The sequence below is a fragment of the Drosophila hydei genome, unplaced genomic scaffold (genome assembly GCF_003285905.1).
Source record: "Drosophila hydei strain 15085-1641.00,03,60 unplaced genomic scaffold, DhydRS2 tig00000250-arrow-arrow-pilon, whole genome shotgun sequence".
Lineage (NCBI taxonomy): Eukaryota > Metazoa > Arthropoda > Insecta > Diptera > Drosophilidae > Drosophila > Drosophila hydei.
In genome coordinates this window covers 1,655,065-1,679,978 of record NW_022045696.1, presented here as the reverse complement: position 1 = coordinate 1,679,978, position 24,914 = coordinate 1,655,065, and the positions used below count along the sequence as shown (strand labels likewise).

Genomic DNA, 24,914 nt, shown 5'->3' with positions numbered 1-24,914 from the left:
AATATACTGCAGGAGTACTGTCTGTTTATAAGACATATGTATATGCTTAAATAATTGTTCGAATTTCCACTCTTGCAACATGTGCAACATAAAATATGCAATGTGAAAATCTGTTGGAATTTGTTTTTATTTTTTAAACAACGATAAAATTATGGTTCGTCGAAGAATTACCTGAAAAAGTTAGTGGGCGGTATGCTTATAAGACGGAGTGAATATCAATACTGTTACTGCTAACGTATCGATTACTTTTTCTAATTTTCGAACCAATTGGTAAAATTTAGTTAGCAAGTTTCTAGAGTATCGATTTATATATATCCACTTCTCAAACCAATTTACTTTGATACTTCCACAGCTAGTGCAGCATACCAGCTGTTATAAAGTGTATTTGGATTCGCTAAGTACGCACGCAACTGTTATATGAACTGCATATTATAAATATTGTGTGATATGGCAACGCTTATAATCTTCTTTTCAAAAGTTGTTAAATTTAAAAACAAAATACAATATTTTTAAAAAATATTTTACAAGATAAATAGTAAGAACCAAGCAATGGTGTATGCTCATATAGTGACATCAAATATAAGTATCTTAGCACAGCTATAACTAAAACAGATACAAAAAATAGTTTTCATAAGCCTTATTATTAAAATTGAATATAAATGAATTAACATGACTCTATATGCGTGCATTTTAAGATTACTCCTATGCAAAGCGCTCAATTGTCTTTCTTTTAACAAACGAGCTTCAAGTTACGATACATCGTGCTTACATCGATTGCAGCGATCGCTGTTATCGATACATCGATGCTGCTGGCAAAATCCAATTTCCACACAATAACTAGCAGCAGCAGCCATGTTCATGCATCAGATAGTTAGGAGTGAAAGGCAAGAGCAGACATACATTTTTTTTAACTTTTATTTTTTTACACCCTCCTACCGTTACACATACACACACACAAACACACAAAAGCACATTTGATACGAACTTAATAAGATTTAACAGCTACATTTTGTGCTGTTTTTATTATTTGAATCGAGTTTTTGTTAAAGACTAAAGTGAATTCAAAACGAGTCTTATAGACAGTTTTCTCATTATATTCGAGTCTCTTTTTGGCGGTACAGTCAGAAATCAATCGGTAAGTTGTCACTGCACACATACACGCACGCATGCATCACTCGTGTGTGAATACAAAATGGAGGCGACCCATTAATAATTTCAGCTTTTAATTTCAGTTTCGTTAGATATAAAAAGTGCAAGCTGCGAGTAAGTGCTAAAAATGGAATCATTAAAATGACAAACGAAGGAGAAGACAGGATAGCGTCTTTGTTTCTTTCTATCTCTCTCTTTCTTTCTGTTTGTGTGTGTGTGTGTGGAGGAGACGCAAGATTTCTGTAGAGAATTTCGTGGACACGTCGCAATTGAGTATTAATTAAATATATATATGTATTTTCTTTTGTTCTTGCAGTTAACTAAGGTGGTGGCCATCGGAAGGGTAAAAACTAAACTTAAGCTTAAGTTTTAGAAATCGGATTAGGCGGGATCAAAAATGCTTGCCAGCCGATTTCCGAAACAAAATTTAAAATTTAAATTCTGTACAGAGCTATACGAGTTTTAAGCGATCAATCAGAAAACATTAAAATTATTGAAAAGAACTAAAAGCGATCGTCTGAAAAACGTATGTGTTCGGATCGGGTGTCTATATGTTATCCGCGCCGTAACACGAAATAGATCAATATAAAAAAAAAGAAAAAAACTTTAAATTATTGTTGGGTAACGTTATACAAGCCGAAGTGAATTAAACAAAAAAAAAAAAAAAAAAACAAATTGAACTACATATTAAAGGCACGTAAAATGTTGCAACAAAAACAAACGATAAATGGTAAATAAATAAAAAGAGTTAACGTTTTACGAGCCGAGAAAATAAACAAATAATAAACAGTAAAAAAATTGTAACGTTATACGAGCCTTAACAAAATCTTTAAAAATATATTGTTTGAATCGAAATATATAATTGTGTTTTTATTTCTAACTTGAGTAACGTAGGTGCGAAAGAGATATCGGCATCAGCTAGTATTCTTACTCTTTCAAATTAATGCTTTTGAGTGAGATCGATATGTTGCTATCTCTTTTCGTTCCATGGAAACCAATGAAAATGGCTGATAATCTACATTACATGCAGCTAGCAACTGTACTTTGAACATCCGAGAACAAGCGTGATTACGTTTGCATTCGTAAAATACATTTTTACCATTTGTTTTCATGTTCCTTTGTCGTGAGCTTAAGAGGCCGCCATTTTGAAATCGTCCATTTTGAAATTGACGTTACGCTGACTGCATGTTCGCATGTGACGAGCCGTGAAGTTAGCTGCAACAGTTCAGCTGGCATAAACTTGGCTGACTTACACGTGTTGTGCGTACTAGCTATGCTTGGTTTCCGAACTTAGCAGAGACACAACCCAAAGAGGTATTGATATGTGGGCGCAGAATCAGCGATGTTGTGGCGGCAAAACGATTCAGGTGCATTATCGATTAATGATAGGCTACTATCGATGTCTCGTGTCGTGTAGAGCTGCCAGATGTTGCTTCTGCGTGGAAATCGCGTCGCGTCGCAATATTGTTGCAATTAACATTAAAAGTAATTAAAAGTATGAAAAAATCTATCTAAAGTAATGCAGATGAGTTTCACATCGAACGGGCTTTGGAGCAGCGAGTAAAGGCCAACTGAAAATTGAGCTGCTGCAGCTGTTGTGTATGTGTTGTGAGTGTTTGTGTCTATGTATACATATGTGCCTGCGTATGTGTGTTGCCTTGATTTTGTGTCATACGTGTGTATGAACTACATACTGTATGTATGTACACATAATTGTGTATAAATTTTGTCACTGTGTGTAGCAAGTGCGATGTATTTGTGTGGTATTCCCATTTGAACGTATTTCTCAAGAAACAAAATTAAAAAAACGAAAAAAGCCCGCAACATTTTGATTAAAAACGCACTGTGGTCCAATTGGAACAGCAAGACACTGACGTACATGCACATATACATGCATGCATAAGTGTGTAAGTACATACATATGCATAAGTACACATCATACATGGACGTGTTTTGTTAGGCACCCAAAGAGTGTGTGCAAGTGTGTGTGCGCATATATATGTATATGTATGTTTGTACATATACATATATGTATATATATACATATATATGTGTGTGTGCCTTTGGATTGTGTTGAGTCCATTGTGGCCTTTGCTGCTATGCAGCACTGTAGTCTGAGTTGGACTCTTTTTTTTGTTTTCCTCTTTTTTTTTGTATGGCGTCTTAATTTTGCAGGGCAATGCATGAAAATAAATAAATTACTCATACGCATAGAGAAAGAGGAAACAAAAGACAAGTTACTGTGATTAGGGCAGCACGTCGCAATTTGTGCATAACAGTGCATTACACAAAAGTAAATAAATAAAAATGTAAAAAGTCATCAAGATGTTTGCCAAATGTGCTGCATAACAACAATAAGAGCGAAACAGCAGCAACAACAACAATAACAACAACGCAGAAGCAAGCAGGTGCATAAACAAGACGTTTGAACTAGTTCGATCTAATTGGAGCTGCGCTGTTAGTTAACAGCGCTCTGTTAGTTAGCTGACACAAAATTTGCATTAACAGCTGTAATTGCATTATTTGCACAGCTGTTCGACCATACATACACGCATCTGTGAGTGCGCGCTCTTGTGTGTGTGTGCCTGTACATAAAATTACATAAAATTAAACAAAAATTCATCATTTACACTTGTTCGGTGTGCGTTAGTGAGTGGCATGCGTGCGTGTGTGTGCATGTCTCTCTGTCTGTCTGTGTGTGCAATAATAATAATAACAACAACGATTGTATACATTCAGTCGAGAGCAGGTGATTTGCTTCCAGCTCAGCTGCCCAGCAACAGCAGAAGGTCAAGTGTCTATGTAATGGTTATGTTCTCTGTGTCTGTGTGTGTGTGCCAGTGTGTGCAACTGCTTATGTATGCACTGTAAATAACGCATTTAACATTTGATATATCTTAACTAGTGAAAAATACGCAGTAACTGGCTGAAAACAAGAGGAAGAAAGCAACGCGCGTAATTTGAAACGAGCAAAAAAATAACAACAACAATTACAAAGTAAGCAGCAGCAGCAGCATCAGCTTGGCAATCAGAGCAGGCGAGGCGGGCAGCCAGACAGCCAAAGGACGAAGCAGGCAATCAATCAAAGACAACAGTCCTTAACAGCAAAGCAAAGGTAAAGGCAAAAGCAAAAGCAAAAGTAAACGCAAAGGCAAACGTAAAAGCAAAAGCAAACGCAACCGCAAACGCGAACGCAAGAGCAAAAACCAAAGCAAAATCTTAAAGGCAAAAGGCAAACGCAAAAGGCAAACAAAACACACCCACGGCCATGGACTCGGATAACGATAACGACTTCTTGGACAATGTGGACTCCGGCAATGTCTCATCTGGCGACGATGGTGACGATGACTTCGCCATGGAGGTCGATATGCCCAGTTCGACGGAACGTCAATTGGAAACGGATGATTATCAATACAAGGTGCTAACCACAGATGAGATAGTGCAGTTCCAGCGGGAGATAATCGATGAAGTGAATCGTGTGCTAAAGGTGAGTCATATAAATGTGGCTTGCTCACTCTCTCTCTCTCTTTCTGTATATAAAATATGTGTACCGTTGTATATTATATTTCATATGCAGCTATTAGTAAACATGGTCCAATAAGACGCTTGCGTCGTTTATCGTTTGTCTGATAAGAAAGGGGCGCAGCTCGAGCAGTGGAAGAGGCAGAAATAAAGATAGAGGCAGCTACAACTGCTGTCTCTTTCCCTCTCCCTATCTGTGTGTGCGTGCTTCATCTTAGCCAAATTGAAGGTCAGCACAGTTTGATGACATTTGCATTTGCTAATAGTGCCATTGACTCGGTAACATATGAGCATGTACAGTGAAAGTTCGCTTGAGCGAACGAGTCTCTTTGAGTAAGAGAGTTGGTTAGCCAACTTTGTCAAGGCCAAGTCTTTATCCAATCTAATTCATTCAACTAGCAACTAATATTGACGGCTGTATATAGTGTTCTTATGAATCATTTGTATATATAACTGCCTCCGGGTATATAGATTTTAAATATAATTGCATTCTGGTTCCTCACTGTGCTTTGTCTCTGCTTGCAGCTATTTGCGCCCATAACACGAATACTGCTGAATCACTTTAAGTGGGACAAGGAGAAGCTGTTGGAGAAGTATTTCGATAGCAGCGATGATAACACGGAGTTCTTTAAGTGCGCGCACGTCATCAATCCGTTCAACAAGCTACCCGAGGCGGTGCAGCAAAAGGTATATATCTGCGAATACATATATCATCTGTCCTACTCTTAACTCTGTCTCTGTCTCTGTCTCTCTTTTGCAGACTACACGTAGCCAGTGTGAGGAGTGCGAGATTTGTTTCTCACTGTTGCCGCCAGATGTGAGTGAGCTCTGATTTGTGTGATTTGATCAATTCTAATTAAATTCGTCAATTTCAGTCCATGACCGGATTGGAGTGCGGTCATCGATTTTGCCTGAACTGCTGGCGCGAGTATCTGACAACGAAAATCGATACAGAGTGCTTGGGCCAGACGATATCGTGCGCCGCGCACGGCTGTGATATATTGGTGGATGATGTGACGGTCACTAAATTGGTGCCCGATGCGCGGGTGAAGGTTAAATACCAGCAGCTGATCACCAACAGCTTTGTCGAATGCAATCAGCTGTTGCGCTGGTGTCCGTCCGTTGATTGCACCTATGTGGTGAAAGTACCATACGCGGAGTCCCGTCGCGTCCATTGCAAATGCGGCCATGTCTTTTGTTTTGCCTGCGGCGAGAACTGGCACGACCCGGTGCAGTGCCGCTGGCTGAAGAAGTGGATCAAGAAGTGTGACGACGACTCGGAGACGTCCAACTGGATTGCGGCCAATACCAAAGAGTGTCCCAAATGCAGTGTCACCATCGAGAAGGATGGCGGCTGCAATCACATGGTCTGCAAGAATCAACATTGCAAGCACGACTTCTGCTGGGTTTGCCTCGGGCCCTGGGAGCCCCACGGTTCATCCTGGTACAACTGCAATCGCTACGACGAGGACGAGGCGAAGGCGGCGCGTGATGCGCAGGAAAGGCTGCGCTCTTCACTGGCCAGGTGCGAGGCCGCTAATCTATGCGATTAACTATCCAACATCCAATGTTATTCTGTTTCCCTTTCCAGATATTTACATTATTACAATCGCTACATGAACCACATGCAATCGATGAAGTTTGAGAACAAATTGTACGCATCGGTCAAGCAGAAAATGGAGGAGATGCAGCAGCACAACATGTCCTGGATTGAGGTAGAAAATGTGAACAACCAACTCCCACTCATGTCACAAAATATAATTAATATATACATATATATTTCAATTTGTATGCTAGGTGCAATTCCTGAAGAAGGCTGTCGATATACTCTGCCAATGTCGCCAGACTTTAATGTACACATACGTCTTTGCGTATTACTTGAAAAAGAACAATCAATCCATGATATTTGAGGATAACCAGAAGGATTTGGAGTCGGCAACGGAGACGCTCTCCGAGTACTTGGAACGTGATATTACATCCGAGAATTTGGCTGATATTAAGCAGAAAGTACAGGATAAATATAGGTACGTAGCCGCTGCATCATGTCGACACATATATAGATCTGCTAACACTTACATATACATATTTTAGATATTGTGAGAAGCGGTGCACAGTTCTGCTCAAGCATGTGCACGAAGGTTATGAAAAGGATTGGTGGGATTATACAGAATGACGCGAGTCCTGGCTGGATAACTAAGGTGATGCAACAAGTCGAGTGTAACTAGCAATTGGCCCTAGTAGTAGAAGTAGCAGCAGCAGCAGCAGCAGCAGCAGCAGTAAGCATTAACAGCCGTAACAACAACAGCAGCAGCAGCAGCAGCCACAGCTAAGCAAATAAACAGAAAACAGAAAACAAAAAGAAAAAAGCAAAACGAAAACAAAGAACAGCAAAGGCACAAGGAAACGCATGGCAAGGAGTATCTGAGCATTGATGCAGAGATGCAAGTAAAAAACAGAAAAAAAGGAACAAAAAAATAAATAAATAAATAAAATAGAAAAAAATAACAATTAAAACAAGAAGGAGGAACCGAAGAAGGAACGAAATGCAAATGCCGCAAGTTGTTGCATACAAAAAGTAAAATACAGATTAAGCGAAAAGTTATATTAAATCATACTATATAAAATATATATGCATATATACATTTTTTCCTTCGTGTTGAGCAGCAACTACACACACACACCCACACACACACACACACACGCAGACACACACACACATACTGAGAGTTGCTGCTTCTAATTAGAAAGTGCATCGTGAATTATAAATCGAAAACAAGCATCAATAAATCAACATAATTAAATGCAATAGAATAGACATACACACACACACCCTCACACACAACAGTTAAAATAGCAAGCAAGTTGTAATAAGCCCCAAGTTTGTAAGCATTGCCCGACTTCCGCTACCCCTTTCATGTGGTATGTGCTATGTATGTAGTCTCTAGTGTACGATTAGCCATTTTTTTTTATTTTTTTAAACTATTTGTAAACAACTATTTTTGTTTGTTTATTGTTCAGCGCAGGCTTTTGTTGATAGCCTATATACATAATTGATCGAAGTTTCTTTTTGTTTTTGTTTCGATTACTTTAGAACAGCTATATATGAGTGCATATATTTACACACACACACACACACATCTATATATATATACATGTGTTTGCCTCTATCACAAACTATACGATTATGTTGTCCATCATTATTTATTTAAGCTTAACCAATTTGATTTGTGGGCGGTGCAAATTTGCAGTATGTAGCAATAAATGAATATTATTATGTGTAAATGCAATATGTAATAAACAGAATTCAAGTTGTACATGTTAATGATCATCTGGTAGTCATGCACACACACACATACAGACACACACACCTGCGCACACACAGCCACACACACGATTCCCATTAACAAACTGCGTTCAGCTCGCTCTCATTCTCCTTGTCTCTCTCTCTCTCACACACACACACACTCCCTCTCTGTCGCGCAAAAATCTTCATTTATTTTTTTGGATACACTGTACTCCGGAGAGCTGCTCCTTATCCACATGTCGTGTTCCGAGAACCAAATCTTAAATCGTTGTACATATAGTTGAAATTGTTCAAGGTTTCTCCTTAGGCTGCGCCTGCTTCAAGAGCCGTTTGCCATGGCCACGCGTCTGCGCTCTTCTCTCCGTTTCTCAATTCAACATATATATATATTTATATAGATATATATATATATATATATGTATATGTATGTACCACTATGTATGTGCTACCAATAATATGTATAACACAAGCAGAACTCATTGAAATGCTGTAAAAAGTTTAAAGTTGTTCGAGTCGAAATAAAAGAAATTAAAAAAAAAAATCAAAAAAAAAAATAATTAAAAAAAAATGAAAATTGAAAAAAAAAAGACAAAAATGCTGTAAAAATTATGAGAAACTATGTATGTATAATTAATTAATGATGAAATGTTGCGAAAAATTAGTGAAAATAAAAATAAAATTACAAAATCTGATCGATTTTTTGTGTACCCTGAACCCTGATGAAGAACCTTTAAGTATTTTATGTAAAGGCCAGAAAAGAATGTCGCGTATATATACACATGTATATATTATTGATTGCGATTTATATTTTTAATTATATTTTTACTTAGACCTTTTTTTGGCTTATTTCTTTTTTACCAATATGAATTGACGGCGTTGCCAGAGCTGATGCGCGTCGATTAGCGCATGTTGGTTCGAGCCCGGGTGTTGTAACGTCAGTGTTTCTTCTTGCTTGTTAATGCTAGATATAAACTCTGGAAAATCGGACAAGGCTCAGAGTATCTCCTAATCGAGCACCTTCGACTCGAGCTATCTTAACTGCTTTTAAATGGAGTTACATTGTTAATTTCCGGATTTCGATTTATTTTTATGCATGTTATGTTAATTTCGATGCAGATATAGATACAAATGTATACAGATACTATACGAAATGTTACTTATCCGATTTGCCAGCTTTCTCTTGCGATTGCTGATTTCTCCAATTATTCTCCCAATGTCATTTTCTCTGGAGTGAACTTCGGCATCTTTGCGGTAATCATATCTGTATCTGTCTCTGTATCTGTATCTATGTATCTATATCCATTGAATATGTCTATTTGACTCTCGCTGTGTATTCGTTTGATTAACGTTAATTCTGGTTTTTAGCTAACTCAGCCAATATTTGGCTGACTCTGCAAAATTCATTGAGCAAATAAATATGAGGTAAGTCGCGTGTGCGAGCAGCCCAAGTTAATAAGCTGCAGCTGCAGATAAGAGGGAAATCAGACAAATGTGGAAACAGCTCAGAATGAGTTGTAAATGCAGATTGACATACAAATGTAAATAGATTGAGATATAGATACACTTGTATATATGGATAATGATACATATAGAATTACTTTAACAGTTAGAGATACAAATTTAGATGTAGAGATGCAGATACTACTTTAGATACACATTCATTCATAAGAAGATAAAGTTGTAGATACAAATATATACTCAGATAAAGATACAAAACAAAGCAGCTAAAGATACAGATACAGATACAAATGATTATGTGGGTAAAGATACAAGTCTGGATACAGATACAGTTAAAGATAAAGGATCACATATAGATACGGATGAAGAGGAAAACTAGGAAACAGATAGAGATGAGATGGAAGAAGAAGAGAGATGATGATAAAGATAAGTGTATAAATAGATACAGATGATGATAAGTAAACATATATAGATACAGATAAAAACTAACAAGTAGCTAGAGATACATTCAAATGTAGATTCAGAGACGAACAAACATAGAATGATACAAAGCGACAAATGCAGATTTGCATAGAGATAAAGATGCAAATGTAAATACAGATGCAGATAAAGATAAGATATAGTATAGATAAGGATAAGATACACATGCAATACAATAGAATTCTACGAATGTAGATTTAGGTGTTTACCTAGATAGAGATACAGATGCAGATACACTGCCATATGCAGATACATATACATACTGGAATATATTACTTATGCACGTAGTATAATCAGCTCGGAAATACCAAAAGCATCAAGCGATGTCTGGCCTAGATGCTTGCAGGTGTGACTGTGGGTGAGGCAGTCTCTGGTCTCTGGCCTAATCAATAAGATACACAGCATGAGTGGCAGCCGCAACTCACGCGATTGATTGAGACGCGTTCATGCTGCCAATTTGAATAGGCACAGCTAGTTGCTAGCTAGAGTACAAACGACTGCGCAATACTCTGTGCCCATTGCCCTTCTGTAACTCAGACTTCATTCAGTCCGAGAGTGGAATTTAGTCAGAGAGTAGGACAACATGTGGATGCCTCTGTAAAGTGGAGAGCTGAACTCAATCATTTACTTACCTTGGCTCATATCGTTATGCTCGTTCACGAATGTTGAGGAGTCTATTGGTTTTTGTAAATATGAGCTATATATATAGGTCTATATCTCTCACAGCAACAACAAGTTAAGAAGCTTGATCACTGTTGATCTGCCGCACAGATAGTTCTATATGGCAGAGCGGAGCATATGGACATAGTACTAAGAGCTAAGAGTGTTAATAATTCAATGAAAATCGAGATTTTCAATTGTATTTCGCTTCTCTCATTCACATTGATGTAGGGCGAATGGAAAACGAAGTGGAGCTTGGAAAACTCTAGCTTCAAATGGAATTTAAATGCAATTAAAAGACATTTGAAGATTTGTAGTTGCGTTTTTCATGATGTTTATTTTGTATTTGGGGATTTTCGTTTATATGCTTTTCATTGCTTTATGTAATAGAATAACATTTGTTGTTGTTTTTTTTTTTGTTATTTTTATTTTATTTTTTAAAACATATGTAACTAAAATATACAAATTTCTTTTTCTTCCTGTGCTCTGCCCTAAATAATGATTAAAAAAAAAACAAAAAAAAATATTTATATATATATAGATAACATATATATATATATATGTATATATATATATATGCTAATCATAAAAGCATTAATGTAAATAGTCACATTAAAACTTTGCTGCTGATCTTTCCTCCTTCTACATCTTCTTCTTCTTCTTCATCTTATATATTGTTTTTTTTTTAGTTTTTCAATTTTATGTATATATTTGTTTGTATGTATATAGGTATATGTATGTGTAGTACGTAACATGCATTAATAATAGCAATAATAATAATAATAATAATAACAACAATAACTGCCAGCAGGCGTTGCTGCTCTCGCTTTTGATCCCTGCTTGCTCCTTCATCTGTTCTCCTGCCAAACAGCCGATGCTATCGCTCTCTCTCTCTCTCGTTCTCACTCTCCCACTCGCTCGCTCGCTCTCTCACAGAGACTCTCCCTTTCTTTCGCTCTATCTTCTGCTGCTTTTAGCCGGCGCCGGCGCTTGCCAAATTATTTTTTTTTATTTTATTTTTTTATTTTTTAATTATTTTTTTTGGTTTTTAGTATTTTTTTTATATTTTTTTTACTTACTACCAACAACTACAAAATACATACATATCAATATAATAATATATAGATATATACATATACATATATATATATATATATATATATATATATAGATATTAATGGATGTGCATGTACTTAGATAGCGGCTATATATCTTCGCGTTGGCTTCAGGGCAATTATTTAAATTCCGTTGAACAAATAAAGATAATAAACATAAAAGTATTAAAAAACAAAAATCATAATAAACGAAAATCGATAATTCCGCTGTACTTAAATGCTAGACACAAAAAACATATCGTTATCGTTATCGTTATCATTAAAACATAATTACTGACGATACGCAAAGATCGTTATATATACATATATATGGATTTAAATACACATATATCTGTGTGTGGGTGTAAATACATACGTACAAAAACAATACGAGCGCTGATTTCTATTTGGAGAGAGGAGAAGGAGTAGGAGGAGGGGGGAGGGGCGGTTGAGGTGTGTATTGTTTGCTCTTACTTTTTCTATTATTTTCATTTCCCTCTTTTTGTTTTTTGGCTGTTTCTTTGTTTAGGTGTATCTCTGGTATCGAAAGGGGAGGGGATGGGCGTTGGGCGCACTTAGTTGAGTTCCTTTCGCGTCGTATTGGGCAACAGGAGACACATGAGGCCGCCGCCGATGAGCAGGAAGGACACAATGAACGTCGGCACCGGGCAGAAGTTGTCGAGCAGCTGGGCGATCACAATGTTGCCAATGATGCCGCCCAGTCGAGCGGCCACCATGGATATGGCCACGCCCGTCGCCCGCAACTTGGTGGGGAATACTTCGGTGATGAGGCAATCGAGCGCCGCATTTGCCGCCGATATAGCGCCACTGAAAACGGCCGAGACGAGCAGATTCTGCAGCGAGCTGCGCACCATGTACATCAAGGCGGAGCAGATGCCGGCGGTCAAGGTGCCGGCAATGAGGAAGAACCGTCTGCCCAGCAGATCCATGCCGAGGATGGCGAACAGATTCGCTGGCAGAGCGGAGGCGAGCGTTATCAGCGATTCCATGAACACCGATGAGGGTATGTCCGAGTTGCAGGTGCCATTGTGGCTTTCCTTTTGTAGCTGATCGACCACATAGTCGGTGACAGTGCAGATGTCCGCCTGCTGGTTGGGATGGGTTTTCTCGTATTCCTCGTAGCGATTGAACACCTCCGGGAACCACATCATCAGGCCATAGTAGCCAATGTGGAATGTAAAATTGATGGTGATCGAGACGAGCGTGAATCTCAATATGGGCGACTTGAATAGGTCGCGACTGTGGTCCACCATGCCGGTGATCATCCGATGGTATTTACCCTTGAAGCCCACAGCGCTCTCGGTGGACAGCTTCTCGTCGACCTCCAGATCGTACACCATATACTCTTCGGGCTTCTTCTTTGTGTTCGTCACGAAGATGCCACGGAAAATGGCCAAAGCCTTGTCCTTCTTGCCACGGGTCAGCAGAAATTTGGGCGATTCGGGCAGGTAGAAGAGCAGGAAGCCAACCAAGAACGATGGGAACGAGCAGACCAACAGAAAGATGCGCCACGAGTTGTATGTGAAATATTCCGATATGAAGCCGATCTGAGTGGGTATGATCAGCCAGGCGAGGCCGGCCACAAACAGATTACCGAAGGTCCAGAAGGCAGCCATGAAGCTAAGCATGGAGCCACGTTTCGCTTTCGGCTGGAATTCGGCGAAATACGACCAGATGACAGGACCGCTGCCGCCCAGCCTATAAAGAAAATGGAAAGCAATTCACATTAGTCTACAAAAAACTCCTTCAATGAAACGTTTAAAAGCCAGCGTAAGCAGTTTACATGCAGTTTCATAGCACTCAGCTCTCTAGAGATAAAGAGAGCGAGGGAGAGTGAGGGCGCGCTTTGCTCTAGAAACGTGACGAGTCATGGCCGATTAATGCTATTGTGTAAAACCGATGCCCAGTTCCAATTCACATAAGCAATTAGCAAACGATTGGCAAAACTAATGAACATGAGCACAGTCGAGTCGAGTCTGCAAATAGAGCTGTCTATACGGTACTGCACGCGGTTAGCCTGGGTTTTTCGCTGCTGGCGCTGAGTCAGACGCTGAGCTGGCAGAGCGGCCAAGGCGAATGCCATTTGTGCAAAGACGAAGCTGACTACGACTACGACTACGACTACGAATTTTCCCCCGTTTTTGTTTTTATTGTTTGTTATCATAGCCTGTAATATGATAATATCTACAATAATGTATGAGATATGTTTGTGCGAGCTGGCCAACAGGCCAACCAGAGCCTCAATTAGCATAAAGAGTCACGATATTGCGGCTCAAATATTTTGTTGTTATTTATAACATAGTTAATTGAATTAGCACCTCGACACCCGTGAGTACCCCTCTCCGGCCATGCTGGCCATGTGTCACTAAATCAACTACGAAACGGACTGTCTATATAGTATATATACGATATCATTAAATATTTCATGCTTGGTCTCATATTAAATGCTAACAAGCGCTCCTTAACATTTCCAATTGGAACTTCCCAGTTGCCCACCAAGCAGTTTGGGTAAATATGTAGAACTGCTTGCTAAGCCTTATTGGAATGGTACTAAAGTTATTTCTGCAGCTTGGCTGCTATCACTCTCTGTTGTTATTTAACCCAAATGGTAAACTGGCTGCTAAATAATGATTAAAGAGTTTTACTTACGCTGCGCCATTGAGAAAGCGAAACAGCATGAAATAGCCATAAGATTGCGAAAACGACGAGGCAACGATGCAGAAGGCATTCATGAACGAGATGACAATGAGAATCTTCTTGCGCCCAAAGCTGTCGGCGATGCTGCCCCAGAAATAGGCGCCGACCATCATGCCAATGAAAATGATCGAGTTGAGCCATCCTTTCGTCCCCGTGTCCAAATTCAAATCACACTCGGCCGATGGCAAGATGAACGACATGGATATGACATCCATCTCCTCGGACGTGCTGACCAGACCGCAGATGGCCAGCAGTATGTAGTGGAATTTGCCATAGTCGCACAGCTCGATGGCCCGCTCGAAGTTGGCGACTATCGGACGATTTGGTGGCGGCAGCGGCGTTTTACGCTTGGCGTCCTCATCGGAGCTATCGCCAGGACCGCCAGCGCCGATGCGCTCTACGTCCTGCTGCTTGCCATTGGTGTTTGGTTCCGGCTCGTAGCCGCGATTGTCAGCAGCGAATTGATATTCCGGCTGCTTGGCGCCCGTGCCCAACGAATACGGCTGGATGATCGCACGGTTATCAATATGCGTGCCCGCGTTTGAATTGCTATTCGAACCGGTTAGGCTAGGTGAGTTGTTTGGATTGCTTGCTGCGTTGCCACCGGCTGCGGCTGCGTTGTTCTGATTGTAGTTTGGTTGTAGGCCAGCTTCTACATTATAGGCTATAAGGAGAAGATCGAGGATCGTCGATAAGTACGCGCTCAGACACTGCTATGCTCTTCGCTTCACTTACATTCGCTTTTACTCTTTGCAGAATCACCTTCTACCATTCTATAGTTCAAGTGTTTTGTTGGTTTTTGTGCGCGTAGCAAAAAGAAATTAAATAATATGAACTTTGGTGCGGTTGGCTGTTGAGCGTTGGGGCTCAGTGAAGTGCGCTTAGAGGGGTTTTGCTCTGATCCTTTGGTGATCTGTAAGCAGAAAAAGAAGAAATAAATTTAACAGTTGAATGATATGGCTCTACTCTTCTATATACGTATATATTAATATATATATGTATATATTTTATTTTTTTGTTTCCATTCATTTTACTCTAACCACTGCGGTCAATCGACTCCGTGCTCGATCGGCCGATCGTTCAATTGGGCGTCTAAATTAATAGCCCATTAAAGTGTAATTGAAGTGAATGAATAAATGGAATACAAATACAAATACCAAACGTGTGTGTGTGCGTGCTGTCGCCAATCGTCTAATTGACGGCACAAACAAGTCCGAAACATTCGCTCTAATTGTTTAATAAAAAATTATGCCCAAAAATAGAAAAGCAGAAGGCGTGCAAAATAGAAAAAGCAAAAAAAAAATTATTAATAATAATAATGAAATAAATGACAAATTAAACCACCCATTGCTCTGCATTCATTAATGGGTAATTGCTGTCTCAAAATATAAATAGCTCATGAAATGTGCTGCTAATCGCTGATCGCAGATCGCAGATCGCTGATCGCTGATCACTGATCATTGATCGCTGAGCATATAACAGAGCTTAACAGAGCCTGTTAAGCAGAGGCCGAGGCAGAGCCGCGACGCTTCAAGGCGAGCGCAGAAACTTGTTTGATTATTAAAGGTGAAAATAACAGCGAAATACGCGTTTGCTGCTATTCAAGAATTGCATTCAAATATGGATAAACATAAATAAATAAATACACATATTTCAAATGCATTTTATTGGCATTTACAGCTGAGAGTCGGTCAACTGTCGCTGTTAAAGCGCAATTGGCAGAGCTTTATGGGCTCTCCAATCGGAATGTAAGAAGTGTGTTTGCTTATTAGTTCGGCTGCTGCCCGATAGGTTGTATCTGCAATACACTAACATCATGAAACAAGCTGCATAGCATAACCCAACTGGCAGTAGCTTAGCAGCAATAAGAGTTTAAGGGCCAACTACTGTAAACTAATAGCAAGCAGTGTAAAGACGCATTTCAGCAATCCAATTCAATCTGATTGGCTGTGTATTGCTATGAGTATATCCTCTGTATCGCGTCACTGCTTTATGTTAGCAGGCTTAGAACGGCAGAAGACATGGCCGTTTGGCAGTCTGGCTATTCCAATTGGCTGTTAGTTAACAGAAAGGGCTGCCATTTCTATTGGATGTAGGCATGTACTATATGCATAGCCATTGCCATTTCCGGTGATTGTCTGACAGCAAAACAGTGACCGGTGATCGGTGACCGGTAGCCGGTGATAGTGACAGTGACAAAGACAGTTGCGTGACTTGTTGTCAGCTTTTGTTGTTGCCGATAGCCGCAATTGCTGCAGTTGTTGTTTTAATTTATGATTTATTGCGCGCACTGCAGCAATCTTTCACTTTATTTATATTTATTAAAAGAACAACAGCAACAGGCAGGCGACAACAGCAGTAGCAACAATTATGTACATCAAACCGTTTTACATTGAACCTGCCAAGACAACAACAACTAGCGCCTGTCGCCATGTCGAATGAAGGAGAACAGGAACAGAAAACGGTAACCGAAAACCGATTCGAATAACGAGCATTGAAAGAAAACGCGTCAGACGGAAGGAGAGCGAGCCGAAGACCGATCGTGTGTGTGTTGCAAATAAATATATTTAATTATGTATTACTTAATGCAATTCACTTTGATTTCCATATTATGCCAATCGCGCGCACTAAAACATGTTTCAATTCCAGCACGTTCCCCCCTCTGACCACTCTCTCTCTCTCGAATAAACACTTGCTCGATCAGATCTGCTGAGAGGCTCATCTCGGCATCTGGCCAATCTCGTTATCTTTAAGCTGTAATCGCTTTGACCTCCGCCTACGCTTCCGCCAACTGGATGCCCTTCACCAGATTTACATGCGGCCTGGCCTTCGTGCCAGCTTGACCCGATCTCGGGCGCCTGGGCTCATTTATGCCTGATCTCTATTAATGCTAACAAAGAAATTCACACACCGGAGAGTGTGTGAGAGAGGCCGAGGGGCGGAGTGGGCGAGTGGGCGAGTGAGAGAGAAACATGTAAACAAACTATGGAAATAATATGAGTTAGCAGTTTATTTATTTATGAACGCATTCGTGCAATTATCAGCTCTTAACGTTGTTTATTTGTTATAGGAGTCTACACACACACACACACACGCATGCACACACTGATTGGAATTGGCGCTGCTTGAAATCAATCTGAGTCGCGGACTCGCATCGTCTACAATGTCAACCAAATGGGAAGAAGTTGACTGAGAGCGGCAAACTAGGTTCTATATGGCGCTGCAGGTTAATATTTTTTATTTTTTGCTGTTGTTGTCGTTTACTTTTGTTGTTTAGCTTGGCATTTGAACACAATTTAAAAATGCCATTTGGATTTCATGTAATTGCTAGGATATATGTATATATATATACATATATATATATATATATATATATATATATATATATATAGCAAATGTATTCTAGTTATATTAAATATATCCTATATATATGGCAAATATATCCTAGCAATTTCAATATGCTTCAACTTGTTATTGTTGCTAGTAGAAGCGCAATCTTATTAGACTGTTAACAAAATCTGATTGGTCTTAGCTGGAAAATGGAACTTTATAGAATATCTTTGTTTAGCTCGTGGAATCTATTTGTCTAAGAGCTAAGCTGAAACAATTACAGAAATTCAATGAAAGTGACTTTGACTTATACAATTAAATTTGTATTTTTAGTATTATTTATTCCTAACCCGGGGCTGCACTGCACTCCAGCAGCTCATACCTTGTGTACGCAATGGATATCAGTCAGCAATTAACATAATAATATCTATAGAGAATTTGTTATAGATATATCTTTTCTTGCTTTCTTCTGTTCTGATTGATTTGCTAATTTACAGCGTCACGTTCTGCTGCTTTTGAATTTGATTTCTTATTTGTTGTTATTGTTTTCCATGTTTTGATATTTTGTTGTTTTTTCTGTTTTGTTTTTTTTTTCTATATTTTTTTCTTTTTTTTTATTTCTTTTTACCTGTTGTTGCAATTTTCTGAATTCCCGATACTCGATATTTCTCAAGTTCGTGTTGCACTTGTTGATTTTCACGCGTTTTTATTTCTGGCCTCTCTCGCTCTGTCTGTCTCTCTCTCTCTCTCTACCTCTCTATCTGTCTGTCTCTCTCTTTTGCTGACAAGATTTGCCGTTGTTTATTTGTTCTTTAGCTCAGCTGCGCGCTGCACTCGTCACTTAATTTAGCTTTATAGTTAACTCGATAGAATGAATGCAATTTGGCTTGAAGTTTTGATTTTTTTGTTTTGTTTTGTTTTGTTTCGCTTGTTGCCGTCGCTTGTATCTGTCAGCTGTGCTGTTTGTTGCTTCTGCCTGTAGTTCTTGTTCTTGCTTTCGATTGGGTTAGAAGCTTCGATTTTGCTTGCGACCACATTAATAACTGTAATTCGGAAAGCAATTCACAAATCGCATTTGACAACACCAACAAAAAGAGAACAAATCCCGCTAAATTGCGCTTGTTTTGATTTACTTATTGAATTTGTATATAAATATATCTTTGTTATTTGTTTATGCTGCTCGTATTTGGTTAAGGGGAGCTCACTCGCTTCAACGTTCGAACGCGCCAAACAATGAAAAGTATCTGAGACGCGTTACGCGCGCGCTTTTAAATAGCCGCACAAAGCGAACGAAAATATCTGAGCGTGCGAGCTGCACGCATCAATAGCAGCCATAACAGAGGCGCAAGCCATAACAGAGAGCACACTTAACAGAGCCGTTTCGCTAACAGCGTTAGTTAACAGCGCAAGCGTTCGCTGATAAGGGCGGCATTGGTCAAGCGTTCATAGTGCAGTGATGTACAAATATGAATATGAATATGATAATGAATATGAATATGAATATGAATATGAATGTGAATATGAATATGAATATGAATATGAATATGAATATGAATATGAATATGAATATGAATATGAATATGAATATGAATATGTATATAAAAAAGAGTATGATTATGAATTTGAGCATTAAATAAATATGACTATGAATGTGAATATGAATATAAATGGAAGTATGAAAATGAATATGAATGTGAGTGTAACTATGAATATGAATATACATTAAAATATGAATATGACTATCATTATGAATATAAATATGAATAGGAATATGACTATGTGAATATGAATATAAATGGAAGTAAGAATATGAATATGAATGTCAATGCAAGTGTAACTAGGAATATTAGTATTAATTTAAATATGAATATGAATATGCCTATGTAAATGAATATGCATATCTTTATGAATAGGACTATGAATAAGAATATGAATTTGTTTGAATATAAATGGATGCATAAATATGAATAATTATGATATATGAACATGAATATGAGTATGAGTATGAATATGAATAAGGTTTTCAATAATAATATCAAAAATAGCGTTGCTCAATTAAACTCAAATTATTTTTTGTTTCTTGGTCTAGGGACACTGAGGCAAGAAAGCTTGACTAGCAAATAGCCTCAAACATTTTTGAGATTCTCCAAAATATTGTTGTTTGCTGAGCATTGTTAAATGTGCCTGACTAGCAGATACTCTACAACTAATATCTAAGCCGCAACAGTAACAGAAAGGCAAACTTTTTTGCTATGTGAGCTAAGAAAAATGAATATATATTATATATAATTATTATATATATATATATATATATATATATCTGGAGTGTGGCATTGCTTAAAGCTCTAATTAATATTCGAATCTGATATGCTAGTTGCTTAGACAACGATAGATCGAAGTGAGGGGGCGGTGCAAGCGCAGCATCAGCATTTTTGCATTCTCTTGTTGCTGACGATATCGTGTTGGGCAGTTGTTATGGCACAATGCCTAGTCCATGGCCCGCTGAGGCATTGGAGCGATTGGGCAGCCTGTTCCGGGTGCCGATAAGCCCCGCTGCAGATACAGACAAGAGAGATGAAGAAAGGTCTGCTCAAAGAAGCTAGAGTTGAGTTGAAGCCAAAAGAAAAAAAATAGCAAAAACACTAAAGGCACTTGAACCATGAACTTGCGACAGAGAGAGAGAGAGAGAGAGAGAGAGAGAGACTGAGAGAGATAGATAGAGAGAGAGAGAGTTGAGTGACAGCGAGATAGACGACAACGGCCCCGCATATAAATATATTTATTTATATATATATATATAAATGTTATATATATATATATTCAAGGGAATTAAGTACATGAAACAATTAACGACAACTGGCAGGGGCTTAATTGATCAAAGAATTATATTTATAAGCGACATTTTTGCTGTTGCCGTCGTCGTCGTCGTCGGCGTCGTTCCCGTTGTCTGTAGTATGGCCCATGGCTATTATTATATATATATAATATTATTATATATTATTATATATTAAATATAGCCGATTGATACAGCTTATTCGTCGTTGTGCTCTTAATCGATCGTGTGTGCTCAACATGTGACTCAGTGTGACCAGAGTGCGATTCGTTGAGCTGATAATGAGGCTTGCTGCTCGATCAACAATGTTGTTAACTCCCCCTAATGCGCGATTCGCGCAAAAGTTCCCTGAATGCATAATTAAATAATGCCTGAGTTTTAAATATTCATAATATATACTTATATTATACGATTTTGAAAAATATTTCGATTTATTTCGAGCATTATTTATGAGTCAGACAACAGCAGCTGTGTCGTCGATATTTCGAATGTTATCTCGAAAACAATTTCAACACATCGAGTCGGTTTTCTTTTCGCTTTTCGCTTTTCTGACTCTGTCGACTCTGTGACGTCAATGTGCGCCGAGAGATATATAGAAATGCCTAGTGTTTAATAGCCACGCGTGCTTTTTTCCTTTTTACAGTTTGTGGCCCGAAGATTTATGTGGGACTCGCTGGCATGGGCAAATTCAAATTCGAAAGTGGAAATCGAGAATGGAACGGTTCGCAGCGTTTTCTTCTTTCCAAACGTGCCCGTTGCAAGTGTCAATTCAGATACTATATAATCAGCCGACTTGGCCTTACATAACTCAGTTGTGCTTGGCTTTAAGGTAACCAGACTCCGTAGATTCAAAGACGTGCATTGTTGACGGTTTCAGTTGCAGTTGCAGCTGCTTTGTTTGGGCATAATTAGGTTAATTAGCATTTGAAATGTTAGAGTTGACTTGAAACACTATTGTCCAGCCTCGACATTTCCTTTTGCTTGACAACTCAGTTGAATCAATGAATCAAAGCTCAGAGCCTTTTAGATCTGAATATCTGATATTGATTCCTGTTGCTAGGTGCCATGACTCATGACTCATGGATTCACATGCTGTGATCAACTGCAAGTGGAAAGTGTAAACATTTCAAATGGTTCGTGCACGCGCTCTGGTTGCTGTCTTCGCTGCGAGTGGCACTGCTCGCTGCTCATTATCATTGTTATTGCTCATTGTTGTTATTTATAAAGTAATGAGAAACGAAAATATGTAAATTTGGGGCGTTGCTTAATGCAGCTGCTGGGCATAATAAAAGCTTAAAAAATCCAACAGAAAAAAACAAGCAAAATAAGCAGTAAACAAAGACAACTGCGCCTGCAAATGTATCTGTGGCTGTATCTCTCTTCGTATCTGTATCTGTGGCTCTAGCTGTGCCTCTCTTTGACTTAATGTATTTGTATCTTCTGCTGCCTGTTGCTGTTGTTAAATAATTAAACTGCGAGCATAAACAAAATGTGCGCCTAAAACTTGTTCGAATCGGTTTTCGTTTATTTTGTTTCGTTAGTTTTTTTTGGTTTGTTTTTTTTTTCCTTCGATGTTGCCGCCTCTCGATTGGGCCACGCCCCGCATCGATGCGCCCTTTTATTTCTTTTTCTCCAAAGCATTTCGCTTTGTTTTGCTGCACAAACATTTCAATTAATTGATGATTTAATTGAAAACAATTTGAGAGCGAAAATGAAACGCGGCATCGAAATTAAACCGACGCGAAATCGCAATCGAAATTGAGAATTGATTTCTGAAATTGAAATTGCCCGAATCGGCAATTGAGTAAACAACAGAAATATTTTCATTGATTGGGCAATGTGGCTGCCGCGGCTCCTAAGCAGTCCTAAGTAAATAAAAACATGACTAACGATCACCCACTGCAGAAATGCTGAAGCTCACGCAACGCCGATCGAGTCCAGCAGGCTCAATGCTGACTCAGCGAGAGCGAGACTAGGAGTGGCTGTGTGTTGACAATTCTGTGCTCATCACGTGATCGCATTTGAGGTCCTTAGAGACTCTAAAGTGATCACTGATCACACAACTGCGCCACACATAAACTACTAATGCTGATCACTTATCACTGCATATGCATTGCTCTCGCGCTTGGAGATCTAGTGGCAGTTGGATCACTGATCAGCATCAAATTAACACTGATCTAACTGATCGCTAAGCACACGATCAGTGTTAATAGTTCCAACGATCCTTCAGCTCACACTAGAAGACTAGCCGATCACTGTTTTTGGGTTATGTTTACACAATGAAACTGTTTTGATCTTGTTGCTTTTCTACAACAAATTCAAATTCGAATTCGCTTTTGTTTTCGCTTTCGATTTCGTTTTCGTTTTCACTTTGTTTTTCGTCTAATTTGTCGACAATTCATTTCGCATAATTAATTTTAATGTCAATGTTCGAGGTTGTCAAAGTAGAATAAGAAAAAAAGTTTTTTAATTAAAAAAATTAACTGAATAGAATAGTCTTATTGCTCTGGAACTGTTGTGAAATGGTGACAAATGGAGGAGTGACTACGAGGGCACGATGCGTCGCGTTACTCGGTTCGAATCGAATGCAGTTTGCAAATTGTTTTTAGACGAGTTATCATATGGATATCTGTTTTGATTCTTTGCTTGTGTCCTTTATCCTGATGAGGAATCGGGATCTGTATCTGTGGGTACGCACCTACTGCTTGATGAGTTCGCTCAGCTGTCGTCGTTGTCGTCGTCGAGTTCGCAACTTTGTGGCTGTTTCTGCCTTCCGGACCTGGTTCTGGATACGTAGCACGTGAACGGTACTCAGCGAATTAACGGTATCACTAAATGGAGAGCTCCACGCAGCTCCAAAAGCGATTGGACAATGCGTTCAGTTTGGCGCCCGGGCGACGCTTTTATAATCGCTGGCCGCCTCCCTTGAGTAAGTGTCCCGCTCTCGCTCTCGGCCCCGCACCCGCGCCCTCTCCCGCTCCCACTCGCGCTGCCCGTACCGTCTATCGCCTTCGTCTCATGTCCATGTTTGTTCGCTGTCAAAGTCTCTTTGTTTTGCTCAGTTTCTTGCTCTAGCGCGCTCTTGCTCTCTCTCTGTCTCTCTCTCTCACACACACACCCCTCTCACACTTTGTTTCTCTCTCTCTCCTCTTCCATCTATCTTTTTGCGCTCATTCTGGGTATTGCTCTGGCTCTTTGCCTGTCTGTTGTCTCGTAGTGCTGTTGACGCCATCTCGGGATCGGGCCGAGCGTCAGTCAGAACATCTTCGCCTCGGGTCGGAAAGCATCTCTCGACTGATGCTTATCAGTGGGGCTCGTGCTTATCTCCTCGGGGCCCAGACTCTTGTCCACAAAGATTTAGCGCAAAGTGGCAAAAAAACAAAAAATGTGTGGAAAAAGTCAAAGGCCCGGGCGAAGGCAGCCGCGGGGAGTGGCCAAGCGGCTAAGAGGCTGAGAGGCTGAGTGGCTGAGTGGGTGAGTGGGTGAGTGGCTGAGCATTGCTGGTTGCCGGCCAGATGGCTGGGTGTACGGGGGCAAGCATAACAACTATATCCAGGCATGACAGAAATAGCTCTGTACATATTAAATAATCTTTACAACTATATAAAACTGTTTGTCCTGACGGACGGACTGGCGGACGGACTGACTAAGCAGACGATCGACGATTTACTATGCTCACTGAACATTACATTCGGAAAATTCCACTAAGAATTTTGACAGCGAAAACTTATTTTGTTTACAATGCGATCCGGCAAGTACTGTGAGCTCTATTCTAAACATTTCAGATCCAAGCTGTCCAGGGCGCCCCTTTTGATTCCTTTTACTTAGAAAATAGCTGCATCAAATGTATTAATTGAGATCTGCAGTTCGAAAAGTCATCCAAATGCAAATAATTCACTTGGACGCGCAAAGCCGGGTGATATCAAAGCATGATTGTGGGCATATATAAATATAAATATAAATATAAATATATATATATATATATAGCTTCCAATACCACGGCATATAACAGCTGTAGTCAAGTGTGTTTGTGTGTGTGAGAGTTTTGTTTTTGTATTTCTGCATCGGACGATATTTGCGTGCTGCTCGCTGTTCATGACCAAGTCAAACGGCCTATGGCGGCAAAAGATCTGCGTAATTGTCTTGTTTCATAAATTTTCCTATTTTTTTTGCTGTTGTTTGCTCTTTCCTCCAAAAGTTTCCATAAGTTTTAGTGTATGCATGCGTGTGTGTCTTCTTAAAATGGAATTAGATTTGAGCAGTCCAAGTTCAATAGTCTGCTCTGTGGATATTTGGCGACAGCAAAGTGCCATCAATGTGTGCCACATAAATCAATTGAGTTTTCGAAATAACTTTGAGAAATGCT

At 39.4% G+C, this 24,914-nt stretch overlaps 2 protein-coding genes and 1 long non-coding RNA gene across 10 annotated transcripts; 2 read left to right on the top strand and 1 right to left on the bottom strand.

Moving 5' to 3' along the window:
- The first annotated feature begins 937 nt into the window (after positions 1-937).
- Positions 938-4,305, top strand: LOC111602053. 7 transcript variants are annotated; one of them, XR_002751588.2, is made up of 4 exons: positions 938-1,135; positions 1,220-1,263; positions 1,466-2,748; positions 4,055-4,305. It is a non-coding gene; the product is annotated as an uncharacterized LOC111602053 (long non-coding RNA). The 7 variants fall into 7 exon arrangements; XR_003944197.1 differs by having other exon boundaries at positions 939-1,135; positions 1,233-1,263; positions 1,466-2,709; XR_003944195.1 differs by having other exon boundaries at positions 939-1,135; positions 1,233-1,263.
- A 37-nt stretch (positions 4,306-4,342) lies between these two features.
- On the top strand, positions 4,343-6,973 carry LOC111602032 (potential E3 ubiquitin-protein ligase ariadne-1). The gene is made up of 7 exons (XM_023318931.2): positions 4,343-4,636; positions 5,197-5,358; positions 5,432-5,488; positions 5,547-6,196; positions 6,263-6,386; positions 6,469-6,695; positions 6,763-6,973. The coding sequence occupies exons 1-7, from the start codon at positions 4,418-4,420 to the stop codon at positions 6,842-6,844; spliced, it is 1,521 nt and encodes a 506-aa protein (XP_023174699.1). The 5' UTR covers positions 4,343-4,417; the 3' UTR covers positions 6,845-6,973.
- Positions 6,974-12,147: 5,174 nt separating this feature from the next.
- Positions 12,148-23,435, bottom strand: LOC111602036 (synaptic vesicle glycoprotein 2B). 2 transcript variants are annotated; one of them, XM_023318940.2, is made up of 4 exons: positions 23,247-23,435; positions 15,121-15,298; positions 14,338-15,049; positions 12,148-13,386 (listed from the first exon to the last, which is right to left on the bottom strand). In XM_023318940.2, the coding sequence occupies exons 2-4, from the start codon at positions 15,155-15,157 to the stop codon at positions 12,243-12,245; spliced, it is 1,893 nt and encodes a 630-aa protein (XP_023174708.1). In that variant the 5' UTR covers positions 15,158-15,298; positions 23,247-23,435; the 3' UTR covers positions 12,148-12,242. The 2 variants fall into 2 exon arrangements, with proteins under 2 accessions (XP_023174708.1, XP_023174709.1); XM_023318941.2 differs by lacking the exon at positions 23,247-23,435 and adding an exon at positions 18,344-18,827.
- Positions 23,436-24,914: the final 1,479 nt, after the last annotated feature.